Below are 15,172 nucleotides of genomic sequence, written 5' to 3' on the forward strand. Positions count from 1 at the left end.
AGGTGCTCACAAGTCTATGGGACCAGATGGGATCCACCCTAAAGTGATGAGGGAGCTGGTGGAAGAGCTCACCAAGCCACACTCTATAATTTATCATCATTCCTCGCTCACTGGGGAGATCCCAGATGGCTCGAGGTGCAAATGTGACATGCATCCATCAGAAAGGCTGGAAGAAGGGTCTAGAAAAATACAAACCTATCAGCCTGACCTTGGTCCCCAGCAAGGTTATGGAACAGATCATCTTGGGTGCCATTACCGACACCTACAAGATGCCAAGGGGTGAGACCGGTGGGACAGGTCCTGCCTGACCAAGCTGACCTCCTTTGATAACCAGATAAAGGCTGCGGATGTGTCTGCCTGAACCTCAGCAAAGCCGTTGACATCATCTCCCACAAACATCCTCCAGGAAAAGCTGGCAGCCCACAGCCTGGATGGGTGCACTCTTTGCTGGGTTAAGAACTGGCTGGATGGCTGAGCCCAGAGAGTGGTGGGGAACGGTGCTGCATCCAGCTGGTGGCCAGTCACCAGGGGTGTCCCTCAGGGATCAGAGTTGGGCCCAGTCCTGTTTTACTGATGATCTGGATGAGGGAGTTGAGTCCACCATCAGCAAATTTGAAGGGGATACGAAGTTGTGGGGGAGTGTGGAAGGGTGGGAGTGCTCTGCAGAGTGACCTCGACAGGCTGGATAGATGGGATGACTCCAGCCATGGATGGAGTCCGGGGTCCTGCACTTTGGCCACAACACCCGCCTGCAGTGCTACAGGCTGGGGACAGAGTGGCTGGACAGTGGCCAGGCAGAGAGGGATGTGGGGGTGCTGGTTGGCAGCTGGCTGAACAGGAGCCAGCAATGTGCCCAGGTGGCCAAGAAGGCCAATGGCACCTGTCCTGTATCAGGAATAGTGTGGCCAGGGAAGTCATTCTTGTCCGGTACTTGGCACTGGTGAGGCTCCGCCTTAAATGCTGTGTCCAGTTCTGGGCCCCCCATTGAGGAAGGATGTTGAGATGCTGGAGTGTGTCCAGAAATGGGCAACAAAGCTGGTGAATAAGCCAGCTGGTAGCATAAGTCCATGAGGAATGTCTGAGGAATCTGGGGTTTTTTAGCCTAAAGAGGAGGCCCAGGGGGAATCTCTACATCACTCTCTACAACGCCCTGAAAGGAAGCTGCAGCCAAGTGAGGGTCAGTTTCTTCTCCCAGGCAATAGGACAAGAGAACACAGTCTTAAGCTGCTCCAGGTGAGGTTTGGGTTGGACATTAGGAGGAATTTCTGCCCAGAAGGGGTGACTGGGCATTGGAATGGACTGCCCAGGGAGGTGGTAGAGTCACAGTTCCTGGAGGTGTTTAAGAAAAGACTGGATGTGGCACTCAGTGCCATGGTCTGGTGACACCGTGGTGTCTGGTCACAGGTTGGACTCAATTATCTCAAAGGTCTTTTCCATCCTAGTTGATTCTGTGAGTCTGTGATTTTTCCCTGCAGCTGGGCAGTAATGTTTGGCCTCCTGAAATGCTTTTACTTAATCTGTGTATACACTCCATTTGGAAGACTATATCTAATGGGAAAAAGTTCCAACAACCAGGCAATAGATTTGTTTTCCTTTGCCTTTAAATGAAATATCAATGGATGGATATTTTATTTTTAGCTGAATATGAAATTTCACAAGTGACCTGTCAAGCTCCTGTTTTCAAGAATGACTTTATTTCACACGTCAAGACAGCCTGGGAAATTAGTTTTTCTCACAGAGGACTCTGATTAGGGATTACAAAGTGAATGTGGCGCAGAGTGATTTTTCCTCCATCTTTTCCCTTGCCCCACCAACCTAGAGAGTGCCTGACTCTGCTGACTAAGGGGAGCAATTCATTACCATGTGTGGGAGGGGGATGGGAAGAAAGATAGCCATATTAAGTAGACTTGCTGGCCCAAGAGAGAATAGGAGAAGCATAATAATACTTAGCCCTTATCATTCTTTTCATCAGTAGGTATCAAAGCACTTGAAAAAGGAGGTTGATTTGAGGGGAAAAGAGATAAATTCCAATTGCAAGCAGCCTATTGCAGAGGCATCAGCAGGAAAGTTCACTTTCATGATAGTATCTTCTGACTGTGGGTCTGCAGGGTAGAGAAATGAACAGGTCCTTTCCTCTGAAAGATGCAGAAGTACATTTCAAATGTTATTGACTTACCCAGTGTAACTCTCATGGGGTTTGGCAAATTATGAGGTCCAGTCCAAGAACCAGAGAGAGCAAGGAGATTATGTATTACTAGTAAATGACAGAACAGACAGGACCTATTGCCTTTGCCAGCAGACAACAGCTGATTTACACCATGGTTTAACTCCTCACGGAAGCAATAAATAGTCCAGATGAAGGGCTGCGGCATTTTTACCCTATGGAAAACCTGGCCCATTCTGGGGCATTTCTATTGTTATCCAGTGGATTAGTAGAAGTCACTGGAGTAGAAAGCAGCCCTGTTCTGCTGTATATGAACAGCAATATTTGGCTCCACTGTTAAAAGTCCTGCACTGGCTGATCTGATACAGTTTACTGCCTGATTTCCTTTGGGCCACATGAAAGAGCTGCACATGAGGAACTGCGCACTGAAAGCATCAATCCCAAGGTCAGTCTCCATATTCAAGAGCCATGCAGCATCTCTACTGGCTACACATCTTTAACCGCTTACATATACATCTCATTGCAGAGAGCTCCTAGAAAAACCTCCTCTTTTTCTCTTCTTTCTTTGTAGTGTGTGGTCTAGCTTGAATCTATTTGCCAACGGCCTTTCTGCCCTGTGTATATGATAGCAATGTTCAAAGAGGCCTGAAGTCCTGCTGCGACAGGCAACCCAGAAAAACATCTCTCAGGAGGCAAGATGAGATCCCATTGGGTCAAACAGCTGCTGTGCAGTCACTATGACTCACATCAGAAGGGAAGAACACTCCAGGGGCGAGCACTTCATGTGGAAGTTACCCATGTTTTCATGATGCCATCTACAATAATAGCTTGGTTTTCAACAGTGTGAGGCATCAGCAAATGCCCGAGGCAGTTCCCTGGCCCTAAGACTTCCAGGGCAAATAGAGATCGAGAGAAAAGGAGAAGGAAGAGGACACCAACTTATTTACACTTCCCTGTCATGCTAACAGGAGCAGGTCACATCTTCAAAGCCCCTTCTGCAGAGATGAATACACTCTCACTCAGTTTCAAAATCCTCCATCCTGGATTGTGCCCATCATGATGCAGGCTCTGCTCTGCAAATCACAACAGCAGCTCTGAACAACCCAATCTGCTGTGGACCAGTGCCTCCCTCCAATACAGCTGCAAATAGGTTTAAATCATTAGATGCAAGTTACCAAACAGTCTCTTGGATCAGGGTTAATTAAATGAGTGTTGAAATCTAATTAAGAACTGGTCCAGGTGATAATTAGCAGGAAATGTATGCATTAAAATATTCATTTGTCGATGAGCTGCAATTAAGAGTGTGATTTGGGGAAGGATCAATATCTGCATCATGTGATCTGAAGAAAAATTAAAAGTCACCCAGCCTTCAACAGAAATGCAGGGGAATTTTGGCTACAGATTTTTTTTTCCTCTCTTCTCCTCCACTCCCCCTTCTGTTTAGGTTTTATAATAACTGCTGAAGATTGCTCTCCATCTTTGAATTGAGCATTCATCTCTGCATCCCTTTGTTTTCCTGAAGCACTTCTTTCAAAACCCTACTCTTCATCACATTGTGTGAGTGGGTTATAGATTTATTAGAGAGAGACTAACAGGTCAAAAAGAAAGATTCTTTGCCAATGAAAATCACTTTCTCCCAGTACAGATTGCTAATCCAAGGGAACATCACTCATTGTGTGGTGTTAGATTGTTGGGGTCTTTTTTTAGCAGGTTAATTCCTCAAGTCTTTATTCATAACTGAGGATCTGAAGAGGCTATTGAATATGTATAGCTTATACTTATATATATGTACATCTATAGCTGTGGTTTACTACAGTCTTCCCAATTTGTAGCAGAGCAATTCTGCTTTCACTGAGACTATCTTTTTCTGGTTACAGATACACAGGGGCATGTGTAGGCCAGTTAATAATATTTTTCTTGTGCAATTCCAGAAAATTCCTCCTCTGCTAGGAAAACAAGGGTCCTGCAACAGTGCAGCTCCTCTGGCATGGAGCTGGTCTTCCTCTACTGCCACAGCCAGAAACTGAGCTAGTTGTTTCCCCACTGATGGGACTTTGACCAGTGAACACCAGTTTGTCAAAACAGAAGCTATGGGAGCACAATTATTTCAGCTGCTCGCTGTCAGTGTCCTGACAGCTCACTCGCCCACCTCCCCAGCCTGGGCGGCAGCCCAGCTCCCAGGGCAGCTGTCCTCTGCTGTCAGGGCTGCAGCCAGATCGTCCCTCCCCACACCTCCTCCTTCCCTGGGGAGGCCGCCCTGTGGGGAAGCAACCAACCCATGAAGTTAGGACTTCCTTGGAGAAAGACCAAAAAATGCCTTCCTAGGTAGATCTATTTCTTCTAGTCTCTGCCCCCTATCAGAAATTTAAGGATTGCAGCTATTGACCCTTCATCTGGTTTTGGGAAGGAGAGGGATTTCTTTCATTCCCTAAAGCACTACATTTTTCACAGATTTCTGCGGGCAGCTCTGATGATCACCCGCAGCTCTGCGCTGGTGTTGACTGCAGGCATAATCCTAATATTTTAGATCTTTCCTGGAAATGTGCAGGCTCTTTCATGGTAGCCTCTATTTCCTACTGTTAGTGGAGAGAGAGCTCAGGTCCATCCAGTAGTCTTTTAGCTCCCTTAATCTAGCTGTGCTGAAGGGATGCTGTTTCATGATGATACATACACTCTGACTCCTGACTCCAAGGCTAGGCAGGGATTTCTCACTGGACTTGGGGGTTACAAGACACAGGATTGAAAGGGGTCCACTTCAGGGGTCTGGTATGCAGAGACCTCACACATTCCACCAAAACAAATCAGTCTACAAATCCTGCCACATTCATGTAGCAAAGCCTCCTACATTTCGCTGCACTGTGTCCAGATCTTTCTCCTCTGATTCAACATTCTGGGCCTGAAGGTTGAAAGAATAAGGCAACAACTTTTGCAGAGAAAATGTAAATGATATCCTAGAAGCTTGAATTTTAGAAACTAAGAGCCAGGCTGCTGGCATTCACCCTCCAGGGTCCTTTACCTCCTGATGCTCTCACCCTCTTGCAAAAGCCAAAATTCACAGCCTGGTAGGTTGCACGGAAAATATCAGCCCCTGGATCCCATTCTACTAAATCTGTGTTAGATGTATGGATTGATGAGCTGGTGTGCATCAGGCTCATTCCCTGAGTGTCTCCTTTTGTTTCCTGTGCTGCAGGGAGCCTCTTCAAGCCTGGTGGTGAAGTTTGCGGACACGGACAAGGAGCGTACGATGAGGCGCATGCAGCAAATGGCTGGACAAATGGGCATGTTCAACCCCATGGCCATCCAGTTTGGAGCTTATGGCGCCTATGCACAGGCAGTAAGTATAGACAGCAGCTCTCTGCATGCTCATGGGAGGGGGAGCATCACCTGGAAATGAGCAAAAACTCAGGAGCGGACAAAAAACCTGAGTAGAAGAGGAAGCGGTGGCTTATCTGTTGAACTGGTTACACGATCGGAGTAAAAACCAGCCATGCCATCCAGGGTAGGCACTGAGAATCTCCCAGGTGTCTCCAAGGTGCCATAGACAGTTCTAGTAGTACCTTTTGGTCATGTGTGGACCCATGCAAAACGCTATGGGGGCTAAGCCATTGTTGTTGAATGAAAACACAGCTACACTTTGAGGATTTGGATAAAATAAGCCTACTCAGTTTATCCCCATTCTCTGCCTCACATCACCAGTACCCTGCTGCACCTTGCAGCACCGTGGGTACCTTTGGAGTGGCTACAGGACAAAACAGAAACTGTTGAGAGAAATACTTTTAGATTCACAAAGCATGGTAGATAATAATAAAATGTACACAGAATATGCCCACACACAGTCCTTCTGCCCCAAACAGTATGAATGAAATACACTGGGAAAAAGTACTCTTGTGCTAACTTCAGGTTTCCTGTGGGCATACCAAACCTGAGAAGATGTGACTCCACAGGTGCTGGACTCTTGATGAATTTATTAAATGGATGCTTCTGGAATTAATTGTTTTTCTTAGGCTAAAATTAACAAGCATCTGCAAGACAAGACCAGGCTCGGGTAACTTGGACTCTCTGCCAGATATTTTGGAGGAAGGTGGAGGTGATGCCTGCAGCAGGCAGACACAATACTTCCCAGTGACTTTGGCTGCTTTCTCTGAAGCAGATTTTCAGGCAGTGACAGTGTATATCGGTGCTTCTTCTATTTTATGGCAAAATGTGGCCCTCAGCACAATTCGTGCCCAGGAGGGAAGTGCTGTTGAGCATATTGTCCAGAGTAGCACCGTCCTGGATGGGAGACCCAAACCTTGCCTTAGGTATGTAGGGCCAGCTCAGGAATAACACTCTGGTGTGCCAACACTCCTTCCAGAGCAATGACCACAAGGCTTTCCTTCCTTCCCTGTTTCTTTCTCATGTGTTGGCACCAAGTATTTCCCATCACATCACCATGTTCTCTTTTTAATTTTAAGGTCTTGACATTTCTGTTCCTCTCTGAAAGCCCTGTGACTCGCTGAACACTTGATAAAACCCTGCCTACCCCTTGTGTGAGCCATGCAGAGTTGTGAGGATGTGCTGTAGAGCTCCACTGAAGTTCTTCCTCTCCTTCCCGCTGCACCTCTTGGTGCCCTTCTGCAGGTTTTATTCTCTCTCTTCTGGAAAAATTCTAATTTTACTTCAATTTTTCTATCTTCATTTTTATTCCTAGTCAAAATCAGTCTCTGTCTCTTCCTTTGTCCTCTGCTCCCTTCCTCGCATTGTAGAAGAGCTACTTCCTCTTCAGCCTGGCTGTCTTTTAACACTCCCCCTGGCCAGAGAAGGCTGCAGGAAGAGGAAAAGAGATAGTAAATCCCAAATGAGCCTAGTTCAGTGGCTAGCAGACTGTCAGAGGGATGTAGCACATTTGCCCCCATGTGCCAGAGGAATTAACTGGAGGCAATCCACAGAAAGCTTGGGACAAACATTTGCTGAGGTTGTCAGGCAGGAGAGGTGGCTTCAGTGTTACTCTATAGACATTGGTCAGGCAGCTGGAGAGACAAGCAAAGACACCACTGTCCTGATGTTCTGGTCCAAAAACTCTTCTTGCATTATTTTTAATCCAGAGTAACTCTTCTAGTTTCCAGACAAGGTTTATACTGATATGAGAGGATGCAGTCTGCACCTTGACACCACAAAAGTTTCCTCTGTTTCTCACCAGATAATAAAAGTGCATTATGAGGGGAGGTGAGGAATCAGGGTGGAAGGAAGAGGAAAAACAATTTCTGGTCTTCTCCCATCCACTTGAAGCAAATGGATATTTTTCACATTGATTTCTGTGAAAACAGAATTGGACCCATTCTCTTTTTTTTTAAATTATTTTTCTGATAAAATGCTAATAAAGGGGAAAAAATAAGTTTTAGATCTTGACCCATTGGATATGACAAGCTGGTGACACCAATTACCCTGGGGACTTCAGAGCTGTCTAAATGATGGGATCACATTTCTGTGTGGCGCCTGTAGACCCAGAGCGTGCTCAGATGCTGTCTCTCAATCAGCCTCCCTATCTGCTCCATCTCACAAGCTCACATGAAAGGGAAGGAAGGGAGCGTCGAGGCTCTGTGACGTTGCCTTGGTCCCGATTAATGCAGCTTGGACTGCTGGCTCTCAGATATCAGGGTGATTGGCACCTTGCAAATGCCAGCAGGAGATGGAGGAATCGATAGGGGAGAGGCAAAGGGAGACAGCAGTTTTACTCAGCCTGAAGTCAAAGAGCTAAAGCAAGTCAAGAGGGGGGAAGCTGAAGTATCAGGAACACGACTGTCATGACTGGTGATGCCGCTGCCACCAGCAGCTCTTGTGACATTGGTTGAATTGTTTGACCCCCTGATCTTGTTTCCTCATGTACAAATAAACCTGATGATCAGATTTATTTATTTTCTCTTCTCCCTCAGGGACACGGCTCTCTCTTGTACTGTCTCTCCATGAGCTTTCTCAGAGTGGTGTGACAGTAACATCAGTGCTTAATAGTAAGGCCACCACAAGCATGAGATATCAGGCTCTCTGATTCTCAGCCTGTCCTCCCAGCTATCACCAGCAGTCCAAACCTAACTGATGTCTCTGTATAACAATTCCCAAGCAATCCCATGACAGTGGTTTTTCAATAGTTTCTAATGGTCTGTCCCCATGGAGGAGGTTGCTCAGGACCCTGTTGCTGCAGTTTCTTGCTGAATTTTCCCCAGAGAAGCATCTTGCACATCACTGTGACAGGATTAGCTCCCAAAAAGCCTTGATGCACCAAGGCGGTGAGTGCAGCAGAAACCTGCATAGTGTGGCTGTTTGATAGATTGGTGGGCAGCCATGGGTTTGCCAGCCCAGCAGCACCACTGAGGAGAGGAAGCAAGGGTCTCAGTCCATTAAAGTTTGACAGATAAACTTTAGTGTTGCTATCTGGACAGATTTGGGCCCCAGCCCAGCAAATGGTCATGCCACAGCTCTCCAGGCTACTGCACACTGCGAACCCCCTCAGCCTCAACTTAAACAACTTTAACCTTGATAACAGCCATGGTCTCAGCCAAGCAACCAGTCCTGGAGTTCAGCAGCCATCTGGCCTCAGACACAGAGGCAAAAAAATGAGGAAGCAAAGGGAGTTCTCCACTGTGTGTGGTTTTCTATCCCCTCCTCAAGTGCCACCTTCAAGCAGACCAGACAAAGCTTGGCACCAACTCTGTCTGCTGTTTCAGTGGCACAGAAAGTCACATCAGACCTACCTCACCTCTTTTGTATGCAGCTCAAGGCAAGTCAGATTTCATAGCTTCCTAAAGCTCCCAGAGCCCCTACTCTAATTTATTTCAGGGTGGGTTTTTTGATTGTTTTAGGTTTTTTTTCTCTTCAGCAATATCTTCCCATACTCATTTAACTTCCCCTTTTATGGTGCAATTATTTATTTTATTTCACAAGTGTACAGGGCACCAGCCCTTTTCATTATTAGGTTGCTGTGGATCTACATCAGCTGGGTACTGACAGCTGCTTCTGCAATCTAAGGCCAGGTTGAGGTATAGATCTGGACTCAGCCTGGAGAGAAGGAGAGTGATGCTACCTGGCATCTCCTTTGATTTGCTGCCAGCCTAGGAAGAACCTGCAGGCACACTCTCCATTTCACAGAGCACAGCACACCAGCTTAGGGTGGCCAAGCCCAAAATCACAAGCAGTGACAATCAAAACAGTCTGTGAATGGTGGTAGTACAGTCCTGGCACAAATAAGCTACAGCTCCTGCAGGTCTTTCTTTGAATAAAAGGGGCAAAGAGTGTTTAGTGCCTGTCTCGTGTCAGTGATGCCTCACCATGCAGAAAGGAAATGTGCACAGATCAAAAAAATGTGAGGGAGATGAGGAAATGCAGAAGAGCAAAGCAAGAACAAAGGAAAGAGCCTTGGAAAGTGACAGATACAGTATAAATTATTTAATTTTTAAATTATTTAAGATAAGATCAAAGTCATAAATCAAGTTTGCATAAAAAATGGGGTGGGACTGTTAGCCACAGTCTTCTGGCCAAACTCCAGCCATGGAACTGATTGCATCCTGCAGCAGGGGATAGGCATTGAGTTAGTGTGTAAAAACAGACAGACTGGGACAGAGACAACACAGGCAATGCTAACTTTGTTCTCTGGCCTGGAACAAGTCCTTTCTCAGTAAATCCCAGCTCTCCTCACTCTGAAAAGGTACAAATGGCTGCTGCTCCTGAACTACAGACAATAACTGCAGCAAAAATTTGGAATATCCAGCACAGCAGAGCTCTCAGACATCACCTTAAGTGGTCTCCTCAGGAAGTTAGGGCAGCAGTAACTACCATACTGACCATAAAACCCTGGATGCCCTGTTCTGCCTCCCTGTCCAGCTCCCATGGAGATGAAAGGATATTTCTGCTAAATGATCTGAGGTAGTGCTGACAGGAAGAACTGCTTTTTCTAATATTTCTTCAATTTGGACTGTGAAATTATTTTGGAGAGATACTTTAAAAAAAAAATCATCTAGCCCTATGAAATCACGGAAAAATTACTGACTGTAGGCTGCCTTCTGGATATAATAGTTAATATATTTAAATTACCAAAATGGGACAGTATATTTGGTAAATACTACCTGTTATGCAAATTGTTTGCACTGATCCGTTCCAGAAGAGGAAGCTATTTTGAAGCCATAATACTTTTTAGCAGAGATAATGCAATATTTCTGACCACCACCTCCTAGGTAATAATGAACACTAGAAATAATGAACACTAAGATTTGGGCTCTACATACAAATTTTTTAGGTGTTTTGGGGGGTTTTCCACAGTTTCCAAGCTCTTGTGTGTCAGACTTTGGAAAGACACTAAGACATGAATCTAGGTGTTGCATATTTGTTTAGGTTTTTTTAATATCCTAATTATATTTAAATTTTCTTTTCAAAGCAGAAATTTCTATTTCCAAGAAAAAATAAGAAGTATGAAGGACAACTCTGATTTTTCTACCAATTATCTTCTGTTTGCTTCAAGGCTTGTAAAGTATTTTTAGATTTAACTCCCAATAGCCAGTTAGGTACAACCGACAGGAATTTGTCAATTACACAATTTTACCAAATATGAGTCACATTACTGCTGGATTGATTACCTTACTTACCTCTTTCTATCACAGGGATACCATGGGGATTCATTAGCTAAGCCTGTATAGATCATTGGAGGTGGGAAGTGTGGGATGCTGTTACTACTTTATTACTATTACAATTACTATTATTATTATTATTATTATTATTATTATTATTATTATTATTATTATTGCTGCTGAATGAAGATACTGGATGAAGAATATGAAAAGTCAAACAAAGCATTGAGTGGTTCAGACACAAAGATAGAAAATAGCACTGGAAAAAAAGGAGAAGGTCATCACATTGTTCAGAGTAAGACTGGAGGGCAATGATCACGCTATTTCAGAAAGAGCTCATCAGAAATAATCCCTCTTTCTCCTCTTCCCCTTCTTCAGTTTCACACACATTTCTTTTGGGGGATGGGGAAGGCAAGCTGTGCATGCTTTTCCTATTTCTAGCAGGATTTTTTGCTCTGAGAAAGTTCCTTCATCCTCCACGCAATTGTTCCTCCTGTAAGAAAAAGACATTATCTCCTGCCCTTGAGCACCACTGCAACTTTCAGTAGGAAAAAGATGTGTGAGACAAACCCTTACACGTGTCTGTATTGATCAGATAGCACTGCCTCCCCTTCCCATGCTTTAGATGGCTTTTCCAGTGCCTCTCCACCTGTTTCCAGCACTGGGAGGGTGACTGCAGGCTCCTGTCTCTTGGGGTGCTGCCCAAGGGCAAGAACCAGCCTGGTAGCATCTCCTAGTCTCCTCAGAAGATAAATATTTGAGCAACAGAAAAGACAGCAGGAAAGAAGGAACAAATCTTTAAAATGGATGGGGAAAAGCTTTAAATGCTGAGGCAAAGGTCATGCAAAGGAAGTAAGAGAAGCAGAAGGAAGTACGTCCTTTCAGCTAAGGGAGGGAAAAGCTCCTCTCTGTCCCCTTGGATCAGTCTGAGATAATAAGGCTGCTGCCTTCCTGATTAGTGCTCTGTAGCCCCAGCCCAGGCAGGGAAAATCTGCATTTCAAATGGCATATTTTAAAGTACACAATACCCAGGGGCCCTGCTGCTATTGATTTGCCTCTGGTGGGGTCACTGCCTCACTTTCTACAGCTTTATTAACTGGGACCATACACAGGGTCTCTTTCAAAGTGAAAGGAGAGTGGATGGGACATTTGTCTTCAGGGGGAGCTGGGGAAGGAGTGGGGTGACTTTCATTGGGAATGCCTTGGAGGTTTTAGAAGGAAGACTGGTGACCCTTACAGGACTTGTTCTCCTTCTGTAAATTTCCCTAGAGCCACGCTGGGGGGGAAGCAGGTAGGTCTTATGCAGTCAGCTTCTTTCAAGGTGACTGAATTCCTGTCCTCCCACCCTCATGGTGCCATTGCACTCAGCCAAGCTCTGACCATCAGCCACTGGTCTGGGTAGGAGCGCCCTCTTCTTTCCCCCTAACCTTTGCCCCATAGCACCTCCAAACAGAGTGGCATGGGCACAAATGGGATCTGTGACCTCAGAAGTTTGGCAGGAAATTTGTCAAGGGTTGAAACATCCAGACATTCCTAGGCCCTGGTTGAGGCCACCTCTCCAACCAAGGAAGCAAAGCCTTCAGCTCGGGAACACAGCTATGTTCAAGTGTGGAATGCTCTACTCCTTCCAGCTCCAGGCAATCCCACTTTTACCCTATTGACTCGGTCTGAAGGCTGCAGAGAGGTCTGTGTCCTCTGGGTCACGATGTGAAGGGCTCATTTCAACATGCCAAAAGGGTTCCCGGGTCTCTAAGACATCTCAGAGAGTATGTCCACAGAGCACTGAGTGTAATAGATACTGGGTGACTGTACTCTGCAGGAGCACCTCTGCTTTGTAGCAGAAGCACCTGATCTAGTTTCCCATATCACAGGTCAAGACTTCATTTTACCGCATCAAAGTGAAAAGGGGTAAGAAAGTGCTAGAGGCTATAAAACTATTTATTAAAAATCTACAAATCTACAAATATGTGAAAAATATATTTTAAAAACAAATCTTTACGTATTACCCAGGTAAAAACACCCAGAACACAAAACGAGATATGAGTCAGCACACCTAGTGTTGGAGTCAATCCAGTGTTAAAGATGGATGGATGGATTCCCCTTCCTCCTTTACTTCCTTGGCATACTTTCTAATATTTCCTGCTCAGTACCTCCTCTGGAGAATAAACTCAAATGATGCCCAGGAACAAACATACTCTTTAAAGGAGAATCAACATAATGTATAATACAAAAGATTGTCTAATCACTCTATCAGTAATTGCAAAGAGCAAAATATCACTAATTAAAATGTAAAAGTACTTTGTGCAGGGTAAAATAAAACAGGGTGATTAACCATCAAAGGGAAAGCCACCACTTTGCCACCAATCTTGAGTAGGCTTCAAAAAATAATAGTACTCAAATCCAGTAGAACACATTTCACCTGTAGATCTGACAATGTGTGGAGTCAGGTATCCTGTGTTACATTTTATTGCTGGAGAAATCAAAGCAAGTTTACATAACTTGTGCATAGTTATTCAGCAGGCTGTTGCCCCTTACTTTGGACTGTTTATGGATGGTGACAGGGAACGTTTCAGCATTTGAATGAGTGTAGTGATTTGAAGGGTTTGTTTTTGTGTATAAGTGTAAGACAAGTTAATTTAGCTGATATTTCGATATTAAAGCCATCAGAGGGAACCAGTCTGTTTCTTGCCATGACTTCCAAGGTCTGTTTAATTCTGAGAAGCATGTCCCATGTGCTTAAGGAACAGCATCAGAGGGTGATTTCCTGATGGGAGAGAGAGTGAAATCAGAGAGAGCAGTGAAACAGAGTTACTCCAATTTTGGAGACAGCAAAGACATGAATCACTTCTAAAATCACCACAGAAAAACATTTATCTTTTCCATTATTATCATCAAGTCACAGATTACCAGAGGCTGGAGAATGTACAGAGTGAGCCTTCCTAAACTTTCTGCACGTCTTCTTTCCCCACTACTCCTTCTCTGAGCACCCAGAACTTCTCACTGCTGAGGGCTGGATTCTCAGACATTCCCACCAGGGAAGGAGACAAGAAGGAGTTTCAACCAAACTGTCTTATCCTTGACACCAGGACCATTTTAAAATCTCTCTGCAGCCATACTGTACACGTGAACTGCACCAGCTGTGTGCTGGGCTCTGAGTGTAACATAAGGATTACAAAGCCTTGTTTTAATGAACAAAGCATTCCCAGGATTCATAAACATTCATCAGCATTCTGCTCCAAAATTTTTAGCCTCAAATGCCTGAAAATGCAGCCCAGGTTCCTCATTCCTGACTTTTGTAGATGCCCTGAAAGAAGCAGCATTTTGACTTTCTAGAAAAAATTAACTGAGAAAGTCAACCCAGATCAAAGCCATAGGGAAGGGGGTTTTCTCATTAGACAAATCTAATCTTGGTAAAACAGGGGAGCTCCCATCTCTTATACAGCACTTCTGGGTGTCTCTGATAGTGTTGGAAATCGGTGCTATGATCTGGTTAGAAGTTTTAGTCATGGTTTTGCTCAGTACCCGGCTGAAGCTTCCTAGCAGCACCAGAAAAAGTCATTTTTGTCGCTGACAGGTGGAAAAAAAAACAGATTATCCCTAGAGAACTAGTCAAAATTTCTGCTTTGGAGAAAGAATCCCCTTTTCCTACATATACTGGTCTCCCATCGGTAACCTCCAGGCTTTTCCAGAATTTTGATATAAGTGATGTAAGCCACAAAACCGCTCTGCTCAGGTATATTGTGTTTTGTCTTTTCCTCTGCCTTTCTGACCAGAGAAGTACCAAGGAGCTGGTGGGCCAAGTCCAGGTCACAGGACACCTCCACACTAGGGAACACATGGCGGGGTGGGGACCATAAGGACCCCAGTTTGCAAAGGTGCCCCTTGCTTCCAGCCCCTGTGGCGAGAAGAATGACCAAGCCTGGGGGGTACCACAGGGGTGGTGCGCTGACCCCCCAAAACATGGGGACGCATCCCTCCCTCACCGGGCGTCCTTCCTGGTGCCGGTGCCACAGGCTGCCCCGCCGGTGACCGCGTGATATTTTTTCCCTGCTCTCTTTGTTCCAGCTGATGCAGCAGCAAGCGGCGATCATGGCGTCGGTGGCGCAGGGCGGATACCTGAACCCCATGGCCGCCTTCGCCGCGGCCCAGATGCAGCAGATGGCGGCTCTGAACATGAACGGCCTGGCAGCCGCCCCCATGACTCCAACCTCAGGTACGGGGATGGCGGGCTGGAGAGGGCAAAGGGCAGGGAAGTCGGGCCACATTGCACAGGACAGCTGGCAGGATTTGTTAGCTCTTTAGGCAGGTGAGGATCAGGTCTCCTCCCAGGTAACGAGCGAAAGGTCCGGAGGAAAGGGTCTCAAGTGGCACCAGGGAAGGTGTAGATTGGATGTTAGAAAAAGATTAGTTCCCA

At 45.5% G+C, this 15,172-nt stretch overlaps 1 protein-coding gene across 19 annotated transcripts in view; it reads left to right on the plus strand.

Annotated features, from left to right (window-relative positions):
- Positions 1 to 15,172, plus strand: part of CELF4 (CUGBP Elav-like family member 4) — a 710,045-nt gene that overhangs the window by 609,528 nt on the left and 85,345 nt on the right. For 18 of the 19 annotated variants that reach the window (XR_005255538.1, XR_005255539.1, XM_038125919.1 and 15 more), the window contains exons 6-7: positions 5,355 to 5,498; positions 14,824 to 14,971. Coding sequence is in view for 17 of the 19 variants with exons in the window: in XM_038125919.1 (XP_037981847.1) it covers positions 5,355 to 5,498; positions 14,824 to 14,971 (292 nt within the window). In the remaining 2 variants the exon portion in view is untranslated. The remainder of the gene's footprint in view (positions 1 to 5,354; positions 5,499 to 14,823; positions 14,972 to 15,172) is intronic. The other variant, XM_038125917.1, reaches the window with a different exon arrangement.

The sequence above is a fragment of the Motacilla alba genome, chromosome Z, assembly GCF_015832195.1.
Source record: "Motacilla alba alba isolate MOTALB_02 chromosome Z, Motacilla_alba_V1.0_pri, whole genome shotgun sequence".
Classification (NCBI taxonomy): domain Eukaryota; kingdom Metazoa; phylum Chordata; class Aves; order Passeriformes; family Motacillidae; genus Motacilla; species Motacilla alba.